Raw genomic sequence first — 25413 nt, forward strand, 5'->3', positions numbered from 1 at the left:
CAGGGTTTAGAGCACTCTAGGCAAGGGCAGGGCCCCTAAGCTACACCTCGCCCTACTGCATTTCAAAATGCTTGCGTAAGGGGGATTTCAACTCGTCCTCCAGTCGGGCTTATGGCTGTAAACCTGAGCCTGCACTGCCTCCCTCTGCTCTTTGGTCCGGTCTGTAACTCCCTAAGCCCCTCAGCCCCTCAGTCTTCAGGGGGTGTGGTGGGGGAACGGGACACACACACACTGGTGGGAGCAGTACTGACTCTGTGTTTGAGGCTACACAGGCTAAGCACCCGTGCCAGCGCCTGGCTGGTTCTCTTAGTCCCAGGTATTCCTTTGCTGATGCCCAGGGGAGGTTTGGCTTCTTGGCCTGTCAGCCCCAGACTTGAACCTGCCCCTGAGCACAGCAGGGCCCACTCACTGGCCTCTCTTTCTGTAGAAAAGGCTGGTCCAGCTCTAGAATTGTGGCCTTTAGCCTTCTTTATAACTGTCTGGTGGATTTTTGTTGTTATTGTTATTGATTTATTTTTGTAATGCAAATCGAACTCATGACCTTGTGTTTGCCAAGCAGGTGCTTATACCGCTGAGCTACATTCCTGGTCTTACTATACTGATTTTAACAGAAAAATATGTACGCTTCAAAATGTTGATATAGGGGAATGAAACTCCCGACCTACTATATGTTCGGAACAAGTTCACGTTCTCTAAAATCAAAGAATGAATTTGGGGAACAACCGAGATTAAGAGCAGAAATATGTATTGAGAAAGTTTCTGTCTGAGTGAGACAAAAGAGGTCCCGAGTGGGTTGCCAAAGAGTCTGTATTTTCTCTGGATTTTTATAGAGTAAAACCATGAAGTAAAGTGGGTCTAAAGTGAGGGAAACTGGGAGCTCTCGAGGTAGACAGGCATTAGGTTGACCAATAAGTTTAACTGTTCAGGTAAAATTGACCAAATCAGGGACAAATGGGGAAGCAAGTCACAGCAAGTGGGCATTCTAACAGATCAGTGACTCTCCCTGGAGGGGTTGGGATGGTGACTCCTGGCTTCTCAAGGTGATCCAGATTTAACCCCTACGGTTTATACTTAAGGGTGTGGCTGCATTTGGTTTTGCCTTCTGTCCTGAGATCTGGCCCACGGCAAGAGGTGTGTGTCCCCTCCAAGGTCACCAGACATCTGGTCCTCTGTGCCGGCTTCTTAGAGGGCCTAGCCTTGTCTAACTGCCTAGAATATTTCTAACTAGCTCAGCTGCCTGTAACAATATGATTGTATTTCCTAGTGTTTTTCAGGTTATATTAAGAGTGATGATGATCTTTTGCAAGCTTCTACTGCATACCTGGAGACAAAATCAAAATAAGAATTTTAAAAAACAAATCAGACTCTGTGTGGGGGTGAATAGGTGGGTAATATATTAGGAGAAAAAGGAGCCCAAACTTTAATCCTTATCCTAACATGAAACAAAAACTAAATATCTGGCAAAATAATTTCAAGTACTAAATTTAGTCAACTAGATTTTATTTTTGTTTCTTCCTTAGTAATAAATCTGGTATGAGGGAGATCCTGATTCTTTTTTTTTTTAATTTTTATTTTGAAAGTGCTAGGATTATTTCCAAAAGATGAAAAATATTTCCAAAAGATGAGACGTATAAAATAAAAAGCGGCCTTTATTCTGAGAACACGGAGAGAGATGACCAGCACCCCCACCACTGGCGTCCAGCGATCTCTCCTGCGGACACGTGGCGTGGGGGCATGTAAATAGCCTCGGTTTGGGGTGGAACCTAAGGCGGGCATTAGGGATGCACAGGTAGCCCATTGGTCCTAGGTTTGGCGCCATATGTAAATTTCCTAAGGGCGGGAAGATGGCATCACAGGTAACTTCCTAGGGGCAGGGGAGATAGGAGCTTCCTGCTTCTGGTTGAGGCTTTCCTGGCTACAGTGTCCTGTCTGGGCCAAAACCCTTTCAGAAAGTATACAACAGAACAAGTCAGAATAAAGCCAAGGAAGATCGTACAGTGAAATTGGTACAGAACTTCACAGCAGGTTACCGGGATAACAGTAATAGGTATCACAGTATATTTTGTTATCTTTATAATAGTTGTTCTTTCAATCCCGTATATCAAAATGAGATGAAATAGAGAACACTATAGAACTTATCAAAACAGAATATTGAATAGAGCAGTACCATTAATCAGAAAAGAGCAAAACAGTAATAAAAATATTTGCCTTCAAAGAAATGGTAGAAGGAAATCCCCCTTATTTGCTATGGTCAACTTCCCAGGAGGTGCTCAGATTTCTGGTTCCCACTTGCTAATGGGCGGGGAGGAGGAGGACAAGGAGGATATGGGAAGTGGGATAATTGACTCTAGGCCATGTAGCAGTAGGTTCACTATTGCTAAGCAGGGAGGCAGAATGGTCATTTGTTTTCACTGCATCCTCAGTTCCAACATGGCGCGGATCTCAGGAGACACTGCTAGTTCCCCCCCTGGCAGGGCTGCAGTCTGCCACCCTGCCTCCGCTTACCAGAGGGGAGGTGCTGGCCCTGATTCTTTTCTTTATTTTTGGAGTTTTTCAGATTTTGAATATTTGAACTTCCCTTCAAAATAATGTCAGAGGACATACAAAAAGTGGAATACTTGCCTAAAGTTCATCAACAAAGTGATCAGCCACAGGTCATAGGTAGAACATTTTTTATTGACACTTCTAATCGGAATTTGACAGCCATTCCGCCAGAGATTTTGGCATTAGAAGACTTAGAAGAAGTGCATTTAGAAAATAACCGCCTTGAAGAAATTTCCCAGGACATTCAGCATTTGAGGCACATCAGAATCCTCTACCTGGATAGGAACAACCTGAGAGAGCTGTGCCCTGAGCTGGGGGCCCTGAGCAACCTGGAGGGCCTGGACTTGAGCTGCAACCCCCTGAACCCCTCTTCCCTGCAGGTGCTCAGCGGCTTGCGTGCCCTGCGAGAGCTGCGGCTCTACCACCTCGACCTGAGGGAGCTCCCGGTGGTGGTCTGCAAACACCTCCACCACCTGGAGCTGCTCGGCCTGTCCCGAAACTGCCTGGAAGCTCTGCCCAAGGAAATAGTGAACCAGCTCAAGCTGAGGGAGATCTACCTGCAACAAAACCAGTTCAAGGTTTTCCCTCAGGAGCTCTGTGTTCTCCCCAACCTGGAGATCATAGACCTGGATGAGAACAAACTCCGTGCCCTCCCTGAAGAAATTGGAGATCTGACGAGGTTGCAGAAACTCTACGTGGCTCATAACCAGCTGCCCTCTCTGCCCAGGTCGCTATGCCGGTGTAGGAAAATGACGGTGCTCGAAGTGTCCCACAACCTCCTGGACTCCTTGCCGTGCGCCCCCGGCGAGCTCCCGCGGATGACGGAACTCGGGCTGAGTGGGAACTGCCTGGGGAAAGTGCCCCGCCTGGTCTGCAGGTGGCCCGCCCTGCACCTGCTCTACCTGCGCGACGCCGGCCTGCGGGGGCTGCGGCGCTCCTTCGGGCGGCTGCTCCAGCTGCGCTTCCTGGACCTCGGCCAGAACCAGCTGGACCGCTTCCCCCCGCAGATCTGCGCGCTGAAGGACCTGGAGGCCCTGGCGCTGGACGACAATAACATAGGGCAGGTACGCCCCTCGCGCCCCCACTGTCCCTCTGCTGGGATTCCGAGATCTTTCCTACCCTAGATGGGTCTAATTCTCTCCAAACAAGACAATAAGTCAAGCCTGTAATCCCAGCATTTGGGGAAACTGAGGCAAGAGAATCACAACTCGAGTCCCACCTGGATGTTTTAGTGAATTCCTAGGGTCTCAAAATAAAACAGTTTTAAAAGGAGGGGCGCTAAGGCTTAGCTCTGTAATGGAGCGTACCCTGGGTTTGATCCTCGTTAGCACAAAACAGGAATTTGAACAGACTTTATAGGCAAAAAGCCAGGGTTTCAGTGTGTACAAGGTGTCCATTTAAAGTCTACCTTTCTTTCTTTCCTCCTAAATAGTAGTAGTAATTAGACCTAATAACTAATGGTTAGGCTTTTAGGGCATGTATGTGCCTGTCACTGAGTTAAATGTCGGTGTGGATTATCTCATTTAACTCTCATAGTGTTTTTTGGGTTTTGTCCTCAATGATATATGATGATACTGGTGGGCAGGGAGCTGAACTAAGTGTCCCAGGCCACATGGCCATAAGCAATAAAGCTAGGATTCCAACCCAGACCTACCGAGCATCCCAGTCAATATTCTTAACCATGATCACCTCCTGGTAAAGGTTCCTTTATAGCAGGTTTTCCTGACACATGTGCTTTAGGCCTTGATGTTCCATCCATGAGATTCTTCAAAATCAGATTTCTTCCTGGTAGCGCTGTCCACACGTGTGCAGGCTTGTGTTTCCAACCTGGTCATTGCAGTGTTGCTGATAATCATGGAATATGGAAGACAAAGTCAGAAGCAAAGTGGGCAAATTGACCATGTTATATTCATAAAAGGGGCTGCTCCTCAGTAATTTAAGTGCGCTGGAACTATTTGTGCCAGTACTGGATAGATTTCCAAATTGTGATTTTTTTTTTTTTTAGTCTTTTTGAGACAGGGTTTTACTATGCAGTTCAGGCTTGCTTTGAGCTCACTTGGTAGCACAGGCTGGTCTTAAACTCACAACAATCCTCCTGCCTCAGCCTCCCGAGTACTGGGATTATAGGAGTGAGCTACCATGCCTGGCTGTGATGTTTCTTAAGAAGAAAAAACACCAGATTGAAGAATCTTATTAAGCCATTTATTTTTTTTATTTTTTTTTTTTAACTTTTTATCGGTACCAGGGATCGAACTCACGACCGCCTGCTTGCAAGGCAGGTGCTTATGCCGCTGAGCTAAATCCCCAGCCCCCAAGCCATTTATTTTTAAATCACACAAAACAACATATATAAGTAAATACATGCACATAATATATTTTATGGTTATTCATATATAATTGAAGTGTAAGAATATGAATTGGTAGAAAATTCACCAAATTCCTGATGGTGGCTGAATGCCTCTGGGAAGAAGAAGCTCAATACAGGGCTGGGGATATAGCTCCATGGCATAAGTGCCTTGCCTGCCTGCCAAGCATGAGGTGGTGAGTTTGATCCCAGGCACACACACACACACACACACACACACACACACACAAAGTCAGTACAGTGGGGAAATAGGTAAAGGATCATAGAGGATTTTAATTGTAATATTTATTTTATGTATTAAAACATTTACACAATGTGGGATGGTTTGCAATAGGGTCTTACTGTGAGGCTCAGGTTGGCTTCAGACTCATGATCTTCCTACCTCAACCTTCCAAGTCATACCCAGCTTGTTTCTTGATTATTTTTTTAGTATTTGAAAATTAAAAAGAATAGAGTTGCTATTCAAAGCAAAGGACAACTGTAGAGGGAGAAAAGTGAGATATGCTGAAGAGAAAGATCTGTGCTGGTATTGTTTGAACAATTGAATGCAGATGTTTTGTGCTCTGGGTGAAAAATTTGGGGATGACAGTGATCATGTAGGTACCATTGTTGTCCCCTGAAAAAAAAAGGGGAGCTCTGGAAATTGGCAACTATAACCAGATAATACTATGCTTTCCCTGGCCTTAAATACCAGTCTCATATTCTATACATTGTAAAATTTATTTATATATATTATATATATATACTATAACACATAGTAATGCATGTAATACACATAGTATAATACATAATATGTATATACAATAATAAATATGCACTATGATGCATTATACAATTCTAGGCTGTAAAAGTTTATATTTTAAACAGGTTTTATTTGATTTATAATTTCTAGAAGTTTTTCATTTCTTCCTAATTGCTATGGGGCTTTAAAACCATCTTTCAGGAAATAAAATTTTTTATGGGTAACTTGAAAATTTAGAAAAGGAACTAGGACTTAATTTCTACTGAGGTAGCAACCTCTGGAGGATTTCCCAGGTTTCATGAAAGCTCATTCTTACTCCACTTCACCCCTGCTGTAAGAAATGCCTGCAGTGGACAAAGCCTTCCATTCCATAGTTGAAATCAACTCAGATATAAAGTACAATTGGGAAAGTTAACACATTGACCTAACTCTAGACAAACCATGAATTACACCTAATCCTTTCCTGAAGGAAATTTTGTAAGATCGAATTCCAGTTTTTACCCACAAGTTAAATCACACTGGGGTTGAAAATGTTAAATATTTTTTATAATGAATGTGATTTTTTTTTTTTGTCCTTTTGAGACAAGTCCTCACTATGCAGTTCAGGCTGGCTTTGAACTTACTTTGTGGCCCAGGCTGGTTGCAAGCTTGCAATGATCCTCCTGCTTCAGCCTCCCAAGTGCTAGGATTATAGGTCTGTGCTGCCATACCAAGTGAACATGATAATGTATATATACCATTGCTTTTATTCTTGACTTACTCTGATGGTTTTGCGAGTAGGTTTTTTCTTCCCTTCTCAGTTTCCTCTTACGCTAATTCTTCCTGTAATCCCACAGCACTTCTCTTCTTCTAACAATGATCATTAAACTATCTCCTTACCTCTCCTACCTCAAAGACACAACTGGTAAGTTTTTGGCTCTTCAGACCTGGATAATAACTTTTCCTTGCCTAGCTGGATGCAAAACTAACTCCATTGTGTACTGAGATGGATTTTATTTATAGAGTACATTTCTATTAAAGGAGACAACCAAAGAAGTATATTCAACCTCAAAAGCGTTATAGATCTGCCTTACTTTCTAATTGCTGAAACATAGTCCCCAACACCCACAACTTAAAGGTGGAAAGATCAATTTTGGTTCACACTTTGTAGAGATTTCAGTCCCAGCTGACTCCAACGCAGGGCTGCATGGTAAAGGAAAATTATATTCATGGATTGGCAGTAGCAGAAAAATCAAGGGAGGAAAGAGGGAGACAGAACCGTCCAGGCCACACCCCCAGTGACCCACTTCCTCCAACCAGGCTTCACCTCCCAACCTCACCTTTAGCTGTCAACTCACCAGTGGACTGATCCACTCATGAGTGTGACCCCCCCGATGAGCCAATCACCCTCCCAAAGCCTCACCTATGAGCACATGAAGCCACAATAAGCTCGGTTTATAGAGGTAGCAATAATTGTCCTTAACTGATGCTCTGCAGATTTTCTGTATGTCTAGATTTACTTATATTATACTTTGACATGACTATAAGGAAACTAAATATGGGTCTTAAATATCCTAAAAAATACCTTTGGGCATTCAAATATATTTTGAAGAAAGAAAAGCTAAATCTGTGAATTAAGTAAACAGCAATAATAAGGTAACTAGATTTAAAATCTTTCCCCATTGTTTTGGTCTCACTGAATATAGATGTTTTTTATATAGCATTGATGGGACCACAGTGTCTGGTAAGGAATTTTGACAGTGAGTGTGGTGGCACACACCTATAATCCCAGCATTTGGGGCCTGAGACCAGAGGATCACTGTGAGTTCAAGGCCAGCCTTGGATCTATACTGAGTTCAGGGCAAGCCTGAACTACGTAGTGAGACTCTGTCTCATAAAAGAAAAAAAAAAAAGACAAGAGACAGAGAGAAAGAGAAGAATTTTGAAATAGCTAAGGCAAAGAGCTTAAACATTTCCTCTGGAGTTTAATGGCTATGGTTTTGTGTAAACAAAACTGAAAACATACTGTTACATTTTAAGGAAAATGAGCCCTCCCCTTACACAAAAGCAGGGAAAATTCCAAATATGTGAAATGTTTATTGATACAATATTGTTTTTGCCTCCAAGTGACCAATGATCCAATGACTCTTTGATCCAGGTATGGAGAGATGTAAGGAGGGGCAGCTGAGATGAGCTGAGGTCTAACCAGGATGGAAAGTAAATTGGAGGGTGAGGGGATTCCAAAAGGCTACAGCAGGAATCTATGAAGAAGGATTTCCTGGTTAAAAATAAAACCAAATAAAGAAATGCATGAGTTAAGCTTTTGCAATATATAAGTAGGCTTTTTCTTCTAACGAAATAATGCAACTCTGTTACCTAACTCATAGGATGATTATATTTTATACATGAAGAATGAGATTTTTTCCCCCATGTGATTTGAGAGGCCAGAAAGAGACCAACTGGTGGAATATAAAAGCAACAGATTATGATTTGACAAAAGAGGAAATCTCATGATCAAAGGGATTCGTGGAAGCTAACAAGCTTTTCCTTCCAGGAGATGTTGAATAATGGAGGATCAGATAGTTTGTACAGAACAGACTGAACCCCTGTAGTAGAGGGTTGGGATATGGGACTTGCTCAAGACCATCCAATGCCTGAAGTCTGGCAGTCTGTGAAATGCCAGCCCAGAATTCACATAAGGCGCTCAATCCTGGATATCACTGGAAGGCAATATATGACAAATGGAATCATAACTGTCTTCCTTAAGTGCTCCAATTAGAAATAACCTGGACATATGTTGCTCCCAGCTAAGATTTCAAACTTACTGAGTTAGAGCCTTCTAGGGTGAAGTGTGAATCTGATTTATTATGACTGTTATTATTACAGTGTACGACAACTTTAGTCCTTTTTCAGTAGTATCAAACATTTGCTATGTGATAGTTCCTAATAAGGGAAGTCAGAAGTAGCTCCAATCTAAAGTAGTGCTGGGAGTAGGAGCAGTGGCAGGGGAAAGTGCCACCAGTCCATGTCTACTAACTTATGTGCGAGCTTTTGTCAGTAGGAGAACACATTGCTCTCCTCTTGCTTAGACATCTGCCTCTACACCAAGAACCCAATGTTACTTTCTGACCATTAATCAGCCTGAAACTTATCTTTTGGAATACTTCCAGTTACCTTCAGAATTGGGCTTGCTTTCAAAACTGAAGATACTTGGCCTAACAGGAAACCAGTTCCTTTCTTTCCCAGAAGAAGTGTTTTCTTTAGCATCTCTGGAGAAATTATACATTGGGCAAGACCAAGGATCGAAGCTTTCCCGCCTTCCAGAGCAGATTGGAAAACTGCAGGTAAGCCTCGCCCACAAGGCACGTGCCGCTGGCCTCTTAACCGGGCCGACGCTGAGAGAGCACGATGTGTCCTCCAGGCTGGGTGTGAAACCGTCCACACGAGGGTTTCAGTTACAAACAAGCGGCCATTTGTACATCTTGAAGCTTCCACTGTCACTGAACAACCTCACAAGACATTATTATGATGGCTATAGGTTTGTCTGTCAGTTTGGAGTACTGGCGCTTGAGCCCAGGACCTTATTTAGTAATTTTTGTTTTGTTTTGTTTTGTTGAGGCAGGGTCTTGATATGCAGTCCAGACTGGGTTTGAACTCATTTTGTAGCCCAGGTTGGCCTTGAACTCACAGCAGTCCTCCTGCCTCAACCTCCCAAGTGCTAGGATTAGAGGCATGTGCCACCACACCCAGCCTGAGCCCAGGACCTACTACACACTAGGATGGTAGGCAAGTGCTCTACCTTTGAGTTGTATTCCCACTCCTTTTTTTTTAAAAATAAGTCGCCAGTCCTTTGATAGGATCCTATTAATTTGTCTAGGCTTAGTTTAAACTCATGATCCTCCTGCCTCATCCTCCCAAGTAGCCACCTATCTAGTGATGACTGCTGTTGGATATGTCATGCAATACTTTTTTCCACTGTTTGTTTTTGGCATGTTTTATGTGTAGAAACTGAGTCTCGCCTCCTACTAGTTTCCATTTTTCATAAGTAGCCCTGGAAAAACTATACTATATGGAAATTAAAGTATTACATGGGTAACATGGTTAGGAGCCTGCATACTCAGCCCACGATGCCCTCTAATGGTCACAGTGACCTCCCTCCCTGCTTGAGGGTGGGCACGTCATGTTGGACCAGCTTCATGCTGATGATTGAGCCATAGTGCTGTGCTGAACTGTGGCAAAGCAACAAGATGACGACATTCAACAAAGCCCTACTAATATGTAGCATCCGTACATGTATCATTTAGAGAACTGTCCATTTATTCCTGGTCCTGTTATGGTGCCCGTGATAATGATTAAGTACATGTGGGCTACTACACAACTCCCAGTTACAGAACCGAGCAATGGCGTAGACGACACAGGTAATTCCCAACACTGACATTAGATCTTACTTTTAATTCTCTGTCCCTTGCCCCTGTGTCCACAGCACGCCTTTCATTCTCTTGTTCCTTGTACACGTCATGCCACAATCCTACGGTGAAATGCAAACATTAAACTTTTGCCAATTAGTTAAATTTTAACTATCATCTGTGTATTTTGGCTACTTCTTCTTAGATATGATGTTGGGTTACATATGATGCTGGCCTAATAGCTGAAGCCATTATAGTTCTGTGGCAACTGCCACACAGATAACCAGCTGTTAAAAGGAAGCAAATGGTACATACAGTTAAGTAACCCAAATTATTTCCTCAAAAGTTCTACTAGAACAAAGTTCTGATTTTCACCAAATAAATGGAAATCAAGTCTAATTACTTTATTAAAATATAATCCTTGATTCGGATTCCTCAAATATTTTTTCTTCTATATCAGTGTGTGATTTGCTCATTGACTTTAGTTATTATAATTCCTTTATCAAGATAAGAATTATTATGGTATACTGTCCTGTTATTTCAGAATCTTAAAGAGCTATATATAGAGAATAACTCTCTGGAGTACCTGCCTGTATCCTTAGGGTCCATGCCTAAACTGGAGGTTCTTGATTGCCGGCACAATTTGCTGAAGCAACTCCCAGATGAAATTTGCCAAGCACAAGGTGAGAAAGTTGATAGATTTATAACCTAGTATAATTTGAGGCCAATTTCCACGATGAGTGGATTCCTTGCCTCGTTAAGGACCTTTCTCAATATTTGGAGAGCTGAGCCTTGTCCCATCCCACTGGTTAGGGCCCACTGGTGAGCTGAAGGAGGTGAGGCGCCCTGATCAGTAAAGCAAAGAGTCTGGCAAAGATACACCATAATTTGAGTTGAAAAGAGAAGTAAATAGCAACTGCTAACACAGTTGCATACATTCAAACTTGCATTACAACCATCAGCAGCAACTGTGTGCTAAATATATATTGCTAATATATGCCAGAATTTGGAGGAGTTGTCCACAGTAAATTCTCATTTAGGTCACTAGAATTAAAGGAAAAGTATTGCTATGGAGTGGTGAAATCACAAGGGGGACTTAAGGAGCTATGTGATTGACCTGGAAATCATATGTGATTTCTACTGAAATATCCAAGCATTTTTCACTAAGCAAAATCACTCATATCTATGTCTATCAACCCATCCACCCATCCATCCATCCATCCATCCATCCATCCCATGTAACAAGCTTTGCTGAGCACCAAGTAAGTTTTTTCCATAGTGTGCTGATTCTCCAGGCTTGCCATGTCTTCAACTGTGACTACTCTTTAATGAAAGGAGATGAAGAAATACAAGAGTAGGGGTTGTCAGCTACATGCAAGATATTTAAAAACTGAGTGCAGAAGTGGGGTGCAGTTATCCTGAGCCACGCTCCTGACCACGTTCTTATCCTGTCTGTGGTGCCTCAGGAATGAAACAGTCTCAACATTTTTCTCTATTGACCATTTTCCTAATATTTAAACTATCACCAGCAACTTGACTGAGTTTGTAAGGAAAAGGAAGGCATCTTTATTAAAAATAAAAATGATACGGTCTTTGATAATGAACAAGAAGAAATTATTCAGAGCAAAAAGACATCAATATACCCAATAACAATACACACATTTAAAAACTCATGAAGTAATTGTTTTAGAACTTTGAAAAAATACATTTTGGCTTCCTCTTGCTGGAGATGTATCTACAAATACCCCACACTTTTGAGCTGTCATAAAGAAGAGAACCTCATTTGCCTCAGATGTCTCGTTACATGGTATGGCAAGCGACAAAGATTTCAAAAGAGTTGGACTACAGAATGCATGTTTTCATCTTGCCTGTTGTTTTGCAGTACTGGGGATTGAGTCAGAGTTCTCATGCTGAGCTACATCGCCAAGCCTTTTCTACTTTTTATTTTGAGATAGCGTCTTGCTGAGTTGCTAAATTGGCCAGGTGGGCTCAAATTAGTGATTCTCTTGCTTCAGACTTCCACAGTGCTGGTATTACAGGTGTACACCACCACACCCAGCTGCTTTTGAAAAATGCAGATAATTTGAATTATGCTACCCAAACATTCAGTCTCAAGACAAAATATCTGGTATTTATTTTATCTTTTCGTCAATCAAACATGGGAAGTGGCTGAGTTTGTAAGCCATTTATTCACTGAATATCATTTTGTTTTCCTCCTTCTTTAATACTGGATATTACCAGCCTGCATCTCTATCTCCTTGAGTGATGAGACAGTGCATTTCAGTGTTTAATTTGTTTTTTCTTCGGATAATGTTGAGTATGTTTTTGACATTTACAAGCCATTTTTATTTCTCTTTCAGTGCATTACTTAAGATAGTTCCTTATGCTAACACTATAGACTCAGACCATTCTATATGATAACACTTTGAATTGGGGGGTGGGTTGTAATAGGGTCTCACTATGTGTCTGGGCTGGCCTTGAGCCTCTGCCTCTGTCTCCGGAGTGCTGGGGTTACTGGTGTACACCACCATGCCTGGCTTTACCACTTTGATTTATGCAGTTTTATGTACAGTATCTCTAGACCTCCATGTGCCTAGACAGCCTTTGTAAGTTCTCACTGGAACCTAATCGTGCTCCTTTGTGATGATTAGATGTGGAAAGGCTGGTGAGAAAGGGAGAATTATTTTTATACTTTCTTGCTGTTTTGGAAGGTATACATTTCTACTTATATTAGGCTGGGCCTTTTTTTTCAAAAGTAATTTGTTATTCACTTGATAGAAGTAGGACTATGTGAGGCAGGTGCCACTCATTCCACTATCTGTGGTGATCAGGAGGTCACATTGATGTCTCTGGGCTGCAGTAATAATGGGGAGAGGCAAATCCCACAGGCAACCACAGTGTTCCATCCAAAGCCTTCCAGAGTCAGTTTTTCCAGTACAGTGCTGACCTTAGGGACAGTCTGAGAGTAACGTTTGCCAGTTTTCATGTGAGTTTGCCACTGCTGCCATAAGTCTATTTGAATATGAATTACTATTCTGTTTATTATGAGGAAGAACAGCCATAGAGACAGGTATTTTATTAGCTGGTAGAAAGAGCTCTTCCATTTCTTGTGCACATGTTCTGTCACTCCTATTATAAATGCAGAGGCGGGTCCCTCACACAGCTAGACCGGGCTGGGTGCCAAGTTAGCATTGCTTGTTTCTAAGAGAAAATCACCGTTTGAAACAAAAATTCTTCCAGGTTTGAGAGAGCTGCTGCTGGAGGACAACTTGCTCACCTGTCTTCCAGAGAATTTGGACAGCCTAGAGAATCTTAAGGTTCTGACTCTGATGAATAACCCCATGAAGGCGCCCCCAATAGAAGTATGCGCCCAGGGCAACGAGGCCATGTGGAGATACCTGAGGGAGAGCCGAAACCAGAGAATAAAGGCAACAAAGGTGAAGTGGCCGCGTCCTGTTAATATTCACAGCTGCTTGGAGCTGGCCTCGTTTTAATCCCGTTGGATTCTTCTCCCAGGTGGCTTTTCATAGCTTTCTACACACCTGAAGCTTGTCCTTCCCCAGGGGACATTTACTCTTCCAACCCCAGGGGTCAGGGAGGGAATTTTTAATTTTGACCCTAGGATTTTATCCTTTATGTATCTTACCTCTTTGTCAATAAGAAACCAAAAACAAGCAAAAGAAACCAAACCTTCAAATTCTAAAACAATCTAAAATACTTGGACTATTTCACTAGTGTGAAAAAGCTTCTCTTAACAAAAGCATAAGAGAAGGTTAAAAATTAGAAATGAAAACGTTTGTAGATCAAAAGTCTAGAGACCACGAACTAGGATCACAGTGCTGAGTGCTTTGCAGTTCAACCCTAGGCCACTGATCCCACGAGATGCCCGGGCTCAGTTTTGAATTGTTAGTTTTCCCAACATCAACGTCAACATTTGAATCGTTACTTTTCTTGGTGTTGCAGAGTATTTCTGAGTCCAGAGCAAAGCACCAGAGTAAGACTTCGGGGGAGGGTGGCGAGGTTTGTCTGTCCTGTGTAAATGTCAGAGGGCCGATTGCAAAGTTGGATCTTAGGGAGGGGCAAGTGGACTCCGGAGCTGAGGAAACGGATCGCCTTCAAACTTCCAACTGTGTTGTCCCGCACACCTTCAGAAGGGGTTTGGGGTGAGGACATTCCTCACACACCAAAGACCACAAAAAAATCTGTACATTTCCAAAACGCCGCTAGAGGGCATTGCTCCCTGAAGAATCAGGAATCTCTGCTCCGTTTTCCGGTCTCCTCTTTCCCTTTCTTGCTTTAGTCATGAAACTGATCCTAGGTGTTCTTTCACGTGCAGAACCTTCCCGCCCTGCCTCAGAACCTTCCCTCTGCCAGAGGTGCTGCCCTCAGATACAGGCAAGGCTCTGGCCCTCGCCTGGCTCTATCTCTGCTCAAACCTCCTCTTAACCAGAGAGCCCTTCTTCTACCTACCTTATGTAAGACAGCGACCCCTTACCATTTAATCAACAAATATCGAATGCATTGAGTTATTATTGAGTTTTGGCTATAACCCAGGCACTGGAGATATTAGTGAAAAAAACAAAAACAAAAACAAGTATTTCTCCATGTTGCTTAAAATCTAGTGGGAGGAAAATAAAAACATGAATATCAAAACATAAAATTGCACAGTGTTACAAAGTGATTGTCACTGGGGAACAAAGAGTCCAGCTAAACGGATCTGAGATTGTCAGTGGGCAGGGAAGGTGCCCATCCACATGAGATGGCCAGGGTAGGTCTCTCTGCAAAGATGACTCTTGGTCAGCTTGGCCTGCCGTAAACAAGTGCCATAGAATGTGCGACCTAAAGAACAGACATTCATTTTTTACAGTTCTGGAGGCTGGGGGGTTGAGATCAGGGCTGCAGCTTGGTCACATTCTTCTGGTGAGGGCCTCTGCCCTGGATTTGGGCTAATTGCCTTCTCACTATGTCCTTGTGGGTGTGGGAGGGAACAAGTTCTCCAGTGTCTCTCATGAGGGGAATAATCATATCCTCAGGGCCCCCACTTCCTGACCTCACCTAAGCCTAGTTATCCCCCCAAGGCCAGATCTCCAGATACCACCGCACTGGAGCTTAGGGCTTCAGCATTCGAAGCAGGGAGGAACAATTCAGAACACAGAGCATACACTGGGAAGGGTGAGCTCTCTCAGTACTGCAAGGAGGGTCTGAGGCAGAGGAAGCAGGATGGAAAGGCTCAGAGTCAGGAGTGATCCCAGTGTAGCTGAACCGGAAGAAGACCACGTGGCTGCAGCCGGGTGCTCGACGCGGAGAGTAGTTAAGGGGTCCAAAAGGTCAGCAGGAAGAGTGGATCTGATAGAGCTTCATTCACTGGAAGGACCTCAGCTTTAATTCTGAGTGGAATAGGAGGCCACTGGGAAGTTCTCAGTAGAGTCTACTACTAGAGGAGAGGGCTTCCAAAGCAAAGGGAGGGAACAGAATCCAGGGAACACGTGGGAGGCTGGTTTTAGGAGGGCCCCAAGGTGGCTGATTGAGAAAGAGTTTGGAGTTGTAGCCACATCCCATTCTCTACATCTTTAAGACACCACACTAGAAAAAAAAAAAAATAACCATCTAGCCTATCATTGCTTTAATTTGTTTTCTGTTACTATAACAATATCTGAAACTGAGTCCCTCAGAAAATAAAGGTTTACTTTGGTCCATGATGCTCAAGGCTGGATGATCTAAGAACTCAGCACTGTTGTCTGGCAAAGGCTGTTGTGATATGGTGGAAGACAAAAGGGCAAATGAACAAGTGAAAAAAGAGAGACCAAAGGGCCTTACTTTATATCAGCTGGCTTTTGCTAGAAGTAATCTAGGCCCAAGAGAGCAAGAATGCTCTCCTGAGAGAACAACCCACTGCCGTGAGAGCAGCGTTAACCCTCATGGCCCCAGCACTGGTGAAGTTTCCATCCCTACTCAACACCACCACATTGGGAATCGAGTTTCAACAGGAGTTTCGGAGGGAACAAACCATGTCAAACCACAACAGTCGGAATACCAGAGACGCTGAGTCTGGGTTTATTTTGTTTTCAGATTCAGGCATGGTGGCGTGGAATCATGGTACGGAAAGGATTCGGAAGATTTGAAGAACTACAAAAAGCAAGAAAGAAAGGAAAGACCTCTCCAAAAGATAAGAAAGGAAAGAAGGATGCTAAGAAAAAACCTGGAAAGGGAAATAAATAATTGTATAAATTAATGAGGGGAAGCAATGACCACAAAATGTCTAGGAATTAGATATCTTCCACACTAAAACTACTCACAGAATTATAGTCTTTTATTTTTTATTAATACATGTTTGTGTTACATAATATTTCTATTCCTTGGGGGAAGTTGGCACATGTACATAACACATTTCAGTTCTTTTTTTCAACCCTTCCCCTTTCCTTCTCCCCCTCCATCTCTTGCTCCCCCATTTGAACAAAATCTATCTCCCTACTTCCTATTATCTATATTTGATTTTGCTCTTTACTTATAATTTGGATTTCACATGTAAGAGAAACAACATTATTTAAGCTTGTGTGTTTGATTTATTTCACTTCACATTATGGTCTCAGGGTGCACCATTTATTATCCTTTATGGCAAAGCAGCACAACCTTGTGTATAAATACCACATTTTGTTGATCCAGTAATTTGTCAGTGGACATATAGATGGCTTCCAATGTTAGCTGTTAAGAATTCGACTGCTATAAATTAGGTGTGCATTTGTCAGTGCAATAAAGGGAAGACACTGCCCGCCTAGAAGAGGAATAGCTGCCACAAATGGAATTTCTAGTTTTTTTTTTTTTTGAGACAGGGTCTTGCTATGCAGTTCAGGCTGGCCTTGAACTTACTTTGTAGCCTAGGCTGGTCTTGAACTTGCAATGATCCTCCTGCCTCAGCCTCCTGAATAGTTATGTTATATTTAATAATAAAAAAGTCTTACTTATACTGAAATATTTATGAATAAAATTATTGAAACCTGGGAATTCAAAACAATATGGGAGATTAGTTTGGACGAGAGGTACAAATGAATAAGATTGTTCACAAATTGACAGTTTTGTAAAGGGAGGTGATGGGTATATGTGGGTTACTTATGCTATTCTGTCTACTTTAAAATTTATTTTGAAAAAAATTATAGATTTACAAAAAATTCCTATTGCAGTCAGGATTTGCAAGGGAATAGACTTAATAGAGAACACATAATTTATAGGATTATTTTATAATATTCACCCAAAAAGTCAAATGTAGAAAACTGCAAGAGATCGGTCCACACACTAGAGACCCAAAGAATCGAACTGAGGGTTTGGATTCCACAGCAGTATCCTGTGCGAGTTCAGCTGAAGACCTAGAGCCCATGACAATGTCCTCCACGAGTCCAGCCGGAGGCCTGGAGTCCACAACAGTGTCTCATGCAAGTCTGTATCAGGGATCTACACTGGGAAGGCCCAGAGGTCAGCGGTGGAAGCTAAACAGCTAGAAAAGCAGGATGAAGAATCTGTGGCAGCAGGCTGAGGGAACTGCCCTGGAGCCAGGAAACGATGCTGCTCAACGACTTAAGGACCAAAGCTCCCCACAAAAGCACCGCAGCCATCAGTGAGCCGAGCTTCTCTGACAACGAGAACAGTGCAGCTCATATCAGGAAAGCCAGGGTAACAAGCTTCTAGAGAATCAAAAGCACACCACAGTCTCCACACGCTCTGCTTTGATGTTGTTGGCAACAATCTGCAGGTGGGCCTTCCACACCCAGCACCATGCTGATTCAGCTCAGCCGGGTGTTACAAGTCGACCATTAATTTACCACATTAACTGCAGCTAATCCACCACAGTTCCTGAGAGGCAATACAGCTCAGCCCAAGCACCCGGCACCTTCCATCAGTGGAGATTTCTTAAATATTTATAGTAGAGTAATAAAACCAGAAAACTGACAGTGATAACGATCACAAAGTACTCAGATTTGATCAGTTACACAAGCACTTGTTTGTACACACAGCATGTGTATGTGTATATTTCAATCCGACTTATTCCTTTGTGATCATATCCACCACTACCCAATCCCAGTTCTTAACCTATTTTTTTTTTTTAATCGATACTGGGGATCGAACTCATGACTGCCTGCTTGCAAGGCAGGCACTTATGCCACTGAGCTAAATCCCCAGCCCATCTTAACCTATTTTTCATCTTGACAGTGCAAGAATCTCATATAAATGAAATCGTACAATATGTGATTGGGATTGGCTTTTTTCTACTTAGCGTAATTTACTGTAGTTTATTCCAAGCTGTTACATACCCATGGTTTATTCCTCTTTGCTTCTGAATCATTGCATAGCCCCGCAGTTTAAACATTCACTCATTGAAGGATATGGAGCTATTTCCAGTTTTGTTGTTGTTGTTGTTTTGTCTTTTTCGTTTTTTATCGGTACCAGGGATCGAACTCACGACTGCCTGCTTGCAAGGCAGGCACTTATGCTGCTGAGCTAAATCCCCAGCCCCACTATTTCCAGTTTTAAGCTATTGCAAACTAAGCTGCTATGAACATTCATGCATAGGTCTTTGCATAAGCATAGAAGTTTCTGGAATTCATGGAAATGCCCAGAGAAAAGAATACTGACCACATTAATTAAAACAATCATTTCTTCAAAACCATGTCATTCTGATGACTTTTTCTTTTCTGAGGACTTTTTCCTTTGGAGTAGTACTGATTTTAAATTCACATGTCTTTTAAGCAATGCTTGTAATCCTGAGAAAAACAAAACACGATTTGCTGTGATGGTATCAAGCACACATCTCTGCCATGAAAAGACTTTTTTTTTTTTTTGCTAGAGTAAGTGAAAACCAAAAATCACAAAACTTTCATTAATGAACTAGTAATAAGAAATATCCCAAAGTGTATATTAGAAATTTGTTTGTTCTCACTGTAAAAGACTTTTCCACCAGATGAGGATTTGATAATGTGTTTTGCATTTTTGGCTACTTTTTAGTAAGCCTTATATATCAGTGGCCATTATTAGCATTGATAATTTATATCTAAGATGAAAATGCAATAGAAGCCTGGCTTGGTAGTGCACACCTGTAATCCCAGCACTCGGAATGCTGAGGCAAGAGGGTCACTGTAAGTTTGAGCTAGCCTGGGCTACATAATGAACTCAAGACCAGCCTGAACTACACAACAAGAGCCTGTCTCAATATATAGATAAATAGCTACCTAGCTAGCTTGATAGATAGATAGATAGATAGATAGATAGATAGATAGATAGATAGATAGATAGATGCAATATATCAGGGGTTGGAGATTTAGCTTACTGACATAACAAATGTAAGACTGATATTGAGCTTAGTTAAGTCTTTGAGGAACCAAGGCTTTTGGTAGTAGACAGCCATCCTGGATCACTAATGCTGTCATTATGGTTCGGGTCCAGTTTGGCTAGATGATCTGTCTCTGTGACTCATGCTGGAAAACAAAATTACTCCAAGTACTACTTTCTACCTGGGCTGTTTCTTATTTCCAATAACACAGACTCTATAGGATTTTAATGACAAGAATAGTAATTAATAAATATTTGGTCTTAGCTAGCAGCTTTATTCAAGTTATATGAAATGAAAATTTCCTCTCATCTCATATACAACTTGAAAATAGATTGTTTTCTCTTTCCAAATCCCTCCCCAAAGAATTTCATTTTTGTCAAGGTCCTGCTCTCAGAAATGCAAGCCTCTGCAGACTCCCCTGTAGCCGTGGCTCTCCTGTAGACTTTATCTAACTTCCCATAGGGACAGCTCATTGGCTATAATCAGGAACCATCTGTAAATAGTCTTCTTGCTGTTTAATTCTGTTTAGTTATTTATTGCTCATTCATTCTGTCATTCTTCAACAAATACTTATTTACCTGAGCACTTTCCATTTGTAAACATATCTGGATAATTTCTAATTCATATGAAAGACCCCTGATACACAGGAAAATTTCCCCTTTGAATAACACATACCAAAGTGCATGCTAAAATTGCACTTAGCCAAGTGTGGTGGTGTACACCTTTAATCTGAGCACTTAAAAGCCTGAGGCAAGAGGATCACTGCAAGTTCAAAGCCAGCCTGAGCTACATAAATGAGCTCAAGGCCACCCTCTAGGTAGTGAGACCCTGTCCTTCCCCAAAAGGCAATATAAAAGTGGCAAGTGACCTGGGCATAGTGGTACATGCCTATAATTCCAGATACTCAGCCTGGGGAACTTAGACTCTTTCTCAAGGTCTCATTGATAAAGTTCCCCTGAGTTTAAACCTCAAAATATAAAATAAAAATAAGAAAGTATCATATATAGTTATACTGTTACAGACTAAAACTGAAAGAAGGAAAACATCTCTGGAAAAACTTATTTCATTTGTTTGTTTAAAAGTAGGAAGAATTTTTTGAGAGAAAGATAACCTCTGGCTGAAGGGGCCCTGGAAAGTGGGTTGCTTGCCGACCCTATCAATCAAGTGTTTTATTAAGCAAAGCCACAGGTGAGGCAGGTTCACGGTGGAACGGAACTATAGTCAACTAATAAGATTACAAGTATAATCACTTAGGTTATCTTGATCCAATGGGAAGTCACAACATGGGTAGGAGGTGGGACAAAACTCTGGTCAACCAATAAGATTGCAACAAGTAGCGTCAGTTAGGTAATAATTGATTAAATGGGTATCAAAGGGGGAAGCAAATCATGCAGCAAATGTTTATAGAATTGAAAAGGATTTTCCAGGAAGGAATGGGCAAGGAACTTTTGGTCTCCCAACCCAAGGTGATTGACGACTATGTGGAATATCAATCATCGCTGCTTGCTCATCCCTAAGGGAAGTATGTGGGTATAGTCATTTCTCTTTTTCCTAAAGCGTGACCTTCAGTGAATGTGACTCTGGCCACAACTCTCTGCTGTGCTGAGGGCCCAGCCCTGTCTAACTGTCTGTAATATTTATCACTAACTTAGCTGTTTACAATATCCCACCACTTTGAAGACGGAGAAAGGATATAGTTCTCATCTACCTGCTTCAAGCTGAGAAGGGTCAGTGTAGGGGAGACCACAGTTAGGTGTCTTCTCCAGAAAGCAAATGTAATGTGGCTCAGATAGAAGTTGTGATTTAACAACTATAAACTCTCTTTACAAGGTCAATTTTGTGAATCGCAGTAAAAACATTTATTGTTTATTACATCTGTGTGATTACTTGGAATTTGGCAGGTTTTAGACAATAATAAACAGATTTTCCAAGAAATTAGAGCATATATAATCAAAACAAGAGTACTAGATTGGAAAGGCAGGTTGGGGAGTCAAGTCTAGAAATGTTCTTAAAGGACTGGAATAGTGATTATACCCCTCTGGCTCTTAGACTCCTCCACTGATGGAGTCTGATATTTTGTCATATGTCTCTTCAGTTTTAGCTGTAAGAAGATGGAGAGTTCAGTGGTTTCGAAGGACAATCTTAGCTAAAGAATTTAAAGATTATTACTTTTATAGATTCTATTGTAGTTTTCTTTTTTCTTTTTTTTTATTTATTTATTTTATTTTTTTTTGTCTTTTCTTTTTTATCGGTACCGGGGATCGAACTCATGACTGCCTGCTTGCAAGGCAGGCGCTTATGCCGCTGAGCTAAATCCCCAGCCCCAGTTTTATTTTTTCTTAATGACTCATAACAGTGGTCAGCTACTAGTGTAGCTGAAAACTGCCAGAGAAGAGGTCAGCAATTGGAATCCCTTTTTATATCTAGCTTATTACTATGACATAGTTTTTTTTTTTTTTAATGTTTTTTGGCTATACTTTTCTGCTGGGTGTTTAAGACCAAGTTAAAGTGAGACCTGTGTAAATTAAAACTGACCTTTTGCTGTCTATGTCAGTTAAGTCCTCAGGTATTACTTTGGAACCACATATGAAGCCTCTTAGCTTCTCTGTAAGTGTCAGATATGAGGATAGGTTATGGTCTTCCTAGACCATGCTGTTTTCTGTGAAAGCATGGGAGATGTTTTCCTCCTGGTGACCCTCTTTTGGTACGCTGTACACTTGTTGATTATTGTTCTCTGGGGTCCAGCAGTCTCCCTGCTCAGGAGTTTAGATGACTCGCCAAAATTGTAGGATTCTGTAGAAAAGATTCTCTCATGTTCTGGATCCTTGTTAACCTTGGAGGGCCGGGGCCAAAATATTCACTGTCCTCTTAGCTCAATGACCTTTCTAATTCTAGTCTCTAAACTTTAGTTGTTGAACACCCGGAAGAGAAGATCAGTGACAGTATTGCAGTGGGGGCAGTGAATTCCACTATTATAATTTTATCTGAATATCAAGAACTTCAATACATAAAATATAGCCAGATGTCTATTATTTCATTTCAACCATGGTTGTTTTAGTAGTTGCATCCCTGAATATTGTTAATAAACAATTATGTACTTCACAGAGAAAACCTGAGATCAAGGTCTACACATAGTAATTTAGCATGACAATCATGATATTTTTATAACACACTTAAATGTCCATCTTAGTATACAATAGCCTTTTTTAGTCAACATTTCCATTTGATCTCAAAATATTAAATGACACAAAAGAAATTTCTCACCTAATTTTTTATTGTTTAATAGAATATCATCTAAGGAAAGTGTACCAGCCTGTTAATGTACTTTAGAAGTTTATATAAAGTCTAGTCTTTAATTTTAGTGTGTGACATTGTTTAAACTACTTTGTGCCTGAGTATGCCTATGTGTAGTGACATGTATAACATACACATTGCATAAGTTGTTTTTGTTTGTTTTTTATTTAAAGCCTTTATTTCACTGGTGATCTCATCCTAGTTTGACAGGTACCTCTTATCACAACTAGCTGGAGTAGCTTAAAATAAATGAGATAAGTGGTATGATTTTAGGGCTCAGGAGGATCAAAACCCTTCAAAGAGCTTGGGGACTCTGCTGGCTAAGACAAGGAATGCCTCTGGGCAGCCTGTATTTATTATTTTTTTCAAACAACACAGGAAACTGAACAGACCTTGGGAGTGGTTCAAGGACTTTGCAAGTAACAAATTACATTAACTAGAAGTATCTTAGGAAAAGATCTCCATGTTGGATTTCACCACAAGGATGAAATGCCTCCAGCTACAGCATTTATTTAGTTAACTGGAGTTGGAGCCAGGTGTCCTCAGTGGTTAATCTTATCTTGCTCTGGCCATGCAGCAGCCCTGCATGTGTGTTCCATTTCGTTTCAGTGGCTCCCAACACTGGAGCACCAGATAAAGTCAGATATCCGAGTCTAGAAGAAGATCATCACCATAAACAATTCTAGTTTTACATTTTAGAAAACCTGTCATGCATACATTTAGTACACCATGAGATTAGCAATAATGAATATCATAGTTATATGGAAACCTGTGTCTCTTAATTTAGTTTCATAATTATAAAACCTTATTGTTTTACTCACAGAAGACTTTGGATGTTAACCGGTGTAAATATATTACAATATATTTAGCAACATTTATTGTAGTGTGTCTCCTATTAGGCTATGGAAGTTATAGGAATTCTATTAGCGAACAAAGACTACAAGAAAATAGGGGCTGGGGATTTAGCTCAGCAGCATAAGAGCCTGCTTGGCAAGTGCAAAGTCATGAGTTTGATCCCCGGTCCAAAAAAAAAAAAAAAAAAAAAAAGACTAAAAGAAAATATTTTTCAGCTGCTGCTCCTTTCTTCACTGTGGAGAGTTCTGTTCAGCATTTCCTTAAACCTAAGGTGTCCCCAGTTAATTATCTTAATTTTTGAAGATCTATGAGAACCAGATCATAAAAATTAACACATTAGGACTTCCGGGAGAACATGGCGGACAGATAACAGCAACTACCGGAGGCTCTCTGAAAGACTCGGCTCAGAAGCCAGGAATGGTGCGGATTAAGGAGACATAAGCAGGTGGAGATATGCTCTGCTGACTCAGGAACGAACTGGGCTGAGAGAAACCAACTTGGAATGCAGTCCTGGTGCTAAAACAGGAACAGAAAAGCCTCGGTGTGGAGGCTGGACCCTGCGCCATTGTAAGCCGCGATTTGGGTTTCCCGCCGCGCGGCAGCTGGCTGCCTCTACAGTGGCTCGGCAAGGAGAGAGACGCGCAGAAGCTCTGAGAACGGCAATCTGCGAACGGCAGGGAGGCGTGCACTGACTTGTGGTGAGGTGAGTGAGAGAAACTGACACTCTACCACAGTTTGACTCCAGCAGAGGACTTTCTGGGCCCGAGCAGTCCTGCGGGAGCAGGGCGCGGTGGCGACTCCAGCCACACATCCCCCTCTCGAGCGGGATTGGTGAAAAGTGCCTGGCCTGCGTGACGCTACCGGCGGACCTGGTAGACTGTCCCAACCCAGATCCCAGAGCCTGACGGTGGCCGGGAGGGGAGACGCGTAGGCTGCCTGGTCCGTAACTCCCTGGTGCGCAGCGGTGAGCGGGAACACCTAACTGGCGCAATTCGATCAGGCTGTGGCTGACTGGGAGAGAAGCTGGGCCTCTTATATAAGCTTGCATATATAAGGAACAGAGAAGAAGAGGCAGCATGGGAAGAGGCAGCAACAAGAAAGGCTCCTCGGCCCCCAATTCTGAGAAACAGGCAATAGCAGACACCGCACCAATACACATAAGGCACCATATAGAGAGCCTCATAGACCAATTCAGGAATGAAGTTATCAATGACCTGAAGCTAGAAGTATGCAGAATAGTTAGAGAAATGCTAAGTACCACCCAAGAAAAAACAGGTGGTGGAATGGAAGAACAGAAAAAAAGGGGAGAATTGTTTGATGGAGAAAACAGAGAAAGCATAGAATATGTGAAGCAGGTTCAAAGGGACTACCAAGATACTAAGAAGTCTATAGAAGACTGGCATAACAGCTTGAAAGAAACTAAGGACAGACTATCTGAACTGGAGGGCAGACTTGTAATATGGGAGAATGAAATGAAAAACTTCTTAAAAATAACAAAGAAACAAACAGCAATAATACAAAGACAAGAAGATGATAAGAGGATCCATAACTTAAGGATTAAGAACATAAAAGAAGAAGTAGGGACACAAACAAGTGAACTACAAAAGCTACTCACAGAAATAATCCAGGAGAATTTTCCTAATTTAGCAAAAGGTAAAGATACTCAGATGTATGAGGCATACAGGACCCCAGCTACCTACAACCCAAACAGAGCAACACCCAGACATATAATAATAAAAATTCCAGAAATTCAATACAAGAGCAGAATATTAAAAGCTGTCAGAGACAAGAAACAGACCACTTACAAGGGAACACCCATCAGAATTACAGCAGATTTCTCTGCACAAACCATCAAATCACGAAGAGCGTGGGGGGAAATAATTCAAGCTTTGAAAGATAATAATCTCCA

At 41.8% G+C, this 25413-nt stretch overlaps 1 protein-coding gene across 2 annotated transcripts in view; it reads left to right on the forward strand.

The window, feature by feature from the left end:
* Positions 1 to 17006, forward strand: part of Lrriq4 (leucine rich repeats and IQ motif containing 4) — a 22112-nt gene extending 5106 nt beyond the window's left edge. The window contains exons 3-7 of one of the 2 annotated variants that reach the window (XM_063227125.1): positions 2550 to 3608; positions 8801 to 8974; positions 10581 to 10719; positions 13277 to 13473; positions 16106 to 17006. In XM_063227125.1, the coding sequence (XP_063083195.1) occupies positions 2589 to 3608; positions 8801 to 8974; positions 10581 to 10719; positions 13277 to 13473; positions 16106 to 16255 (1680 nt within the window). In that variant the 5' untranslated portion in view covers positions 2550 to 2588 and the 3' untranslated portion in view covers positions 16256 to 17006. The remainder of the gene's footprint in view (positions 1 to 2549; positions 3609 to 8800; positions 8975 to 10580; positions 10720 to 13276; positions 13474 to 16105) is intronic. The other variant, XM_003463520.5, reaches the window with a different exon arrangement.
* The last annotated feature ends 8407 nt before the right edge of the window (positions 17007 to 25413 follow it).

The sequence above is a fragment of the Cavia porcellus genome, unplaced genomic scaffold (assembly GCF_034190915.1).
Source record: "Cavia porcellus strain 051 isolate PalLab524CR breed Dunkin Hartley unplaced genomic scaffold, mCavPor4.1 scaffold_17, whole genome shotgun sequence".
NCBI lineage: Eukaryota > Metazoa > Chordata > Mammalia > Rodentia > Caviidae > Cavia > Cavia porcellus.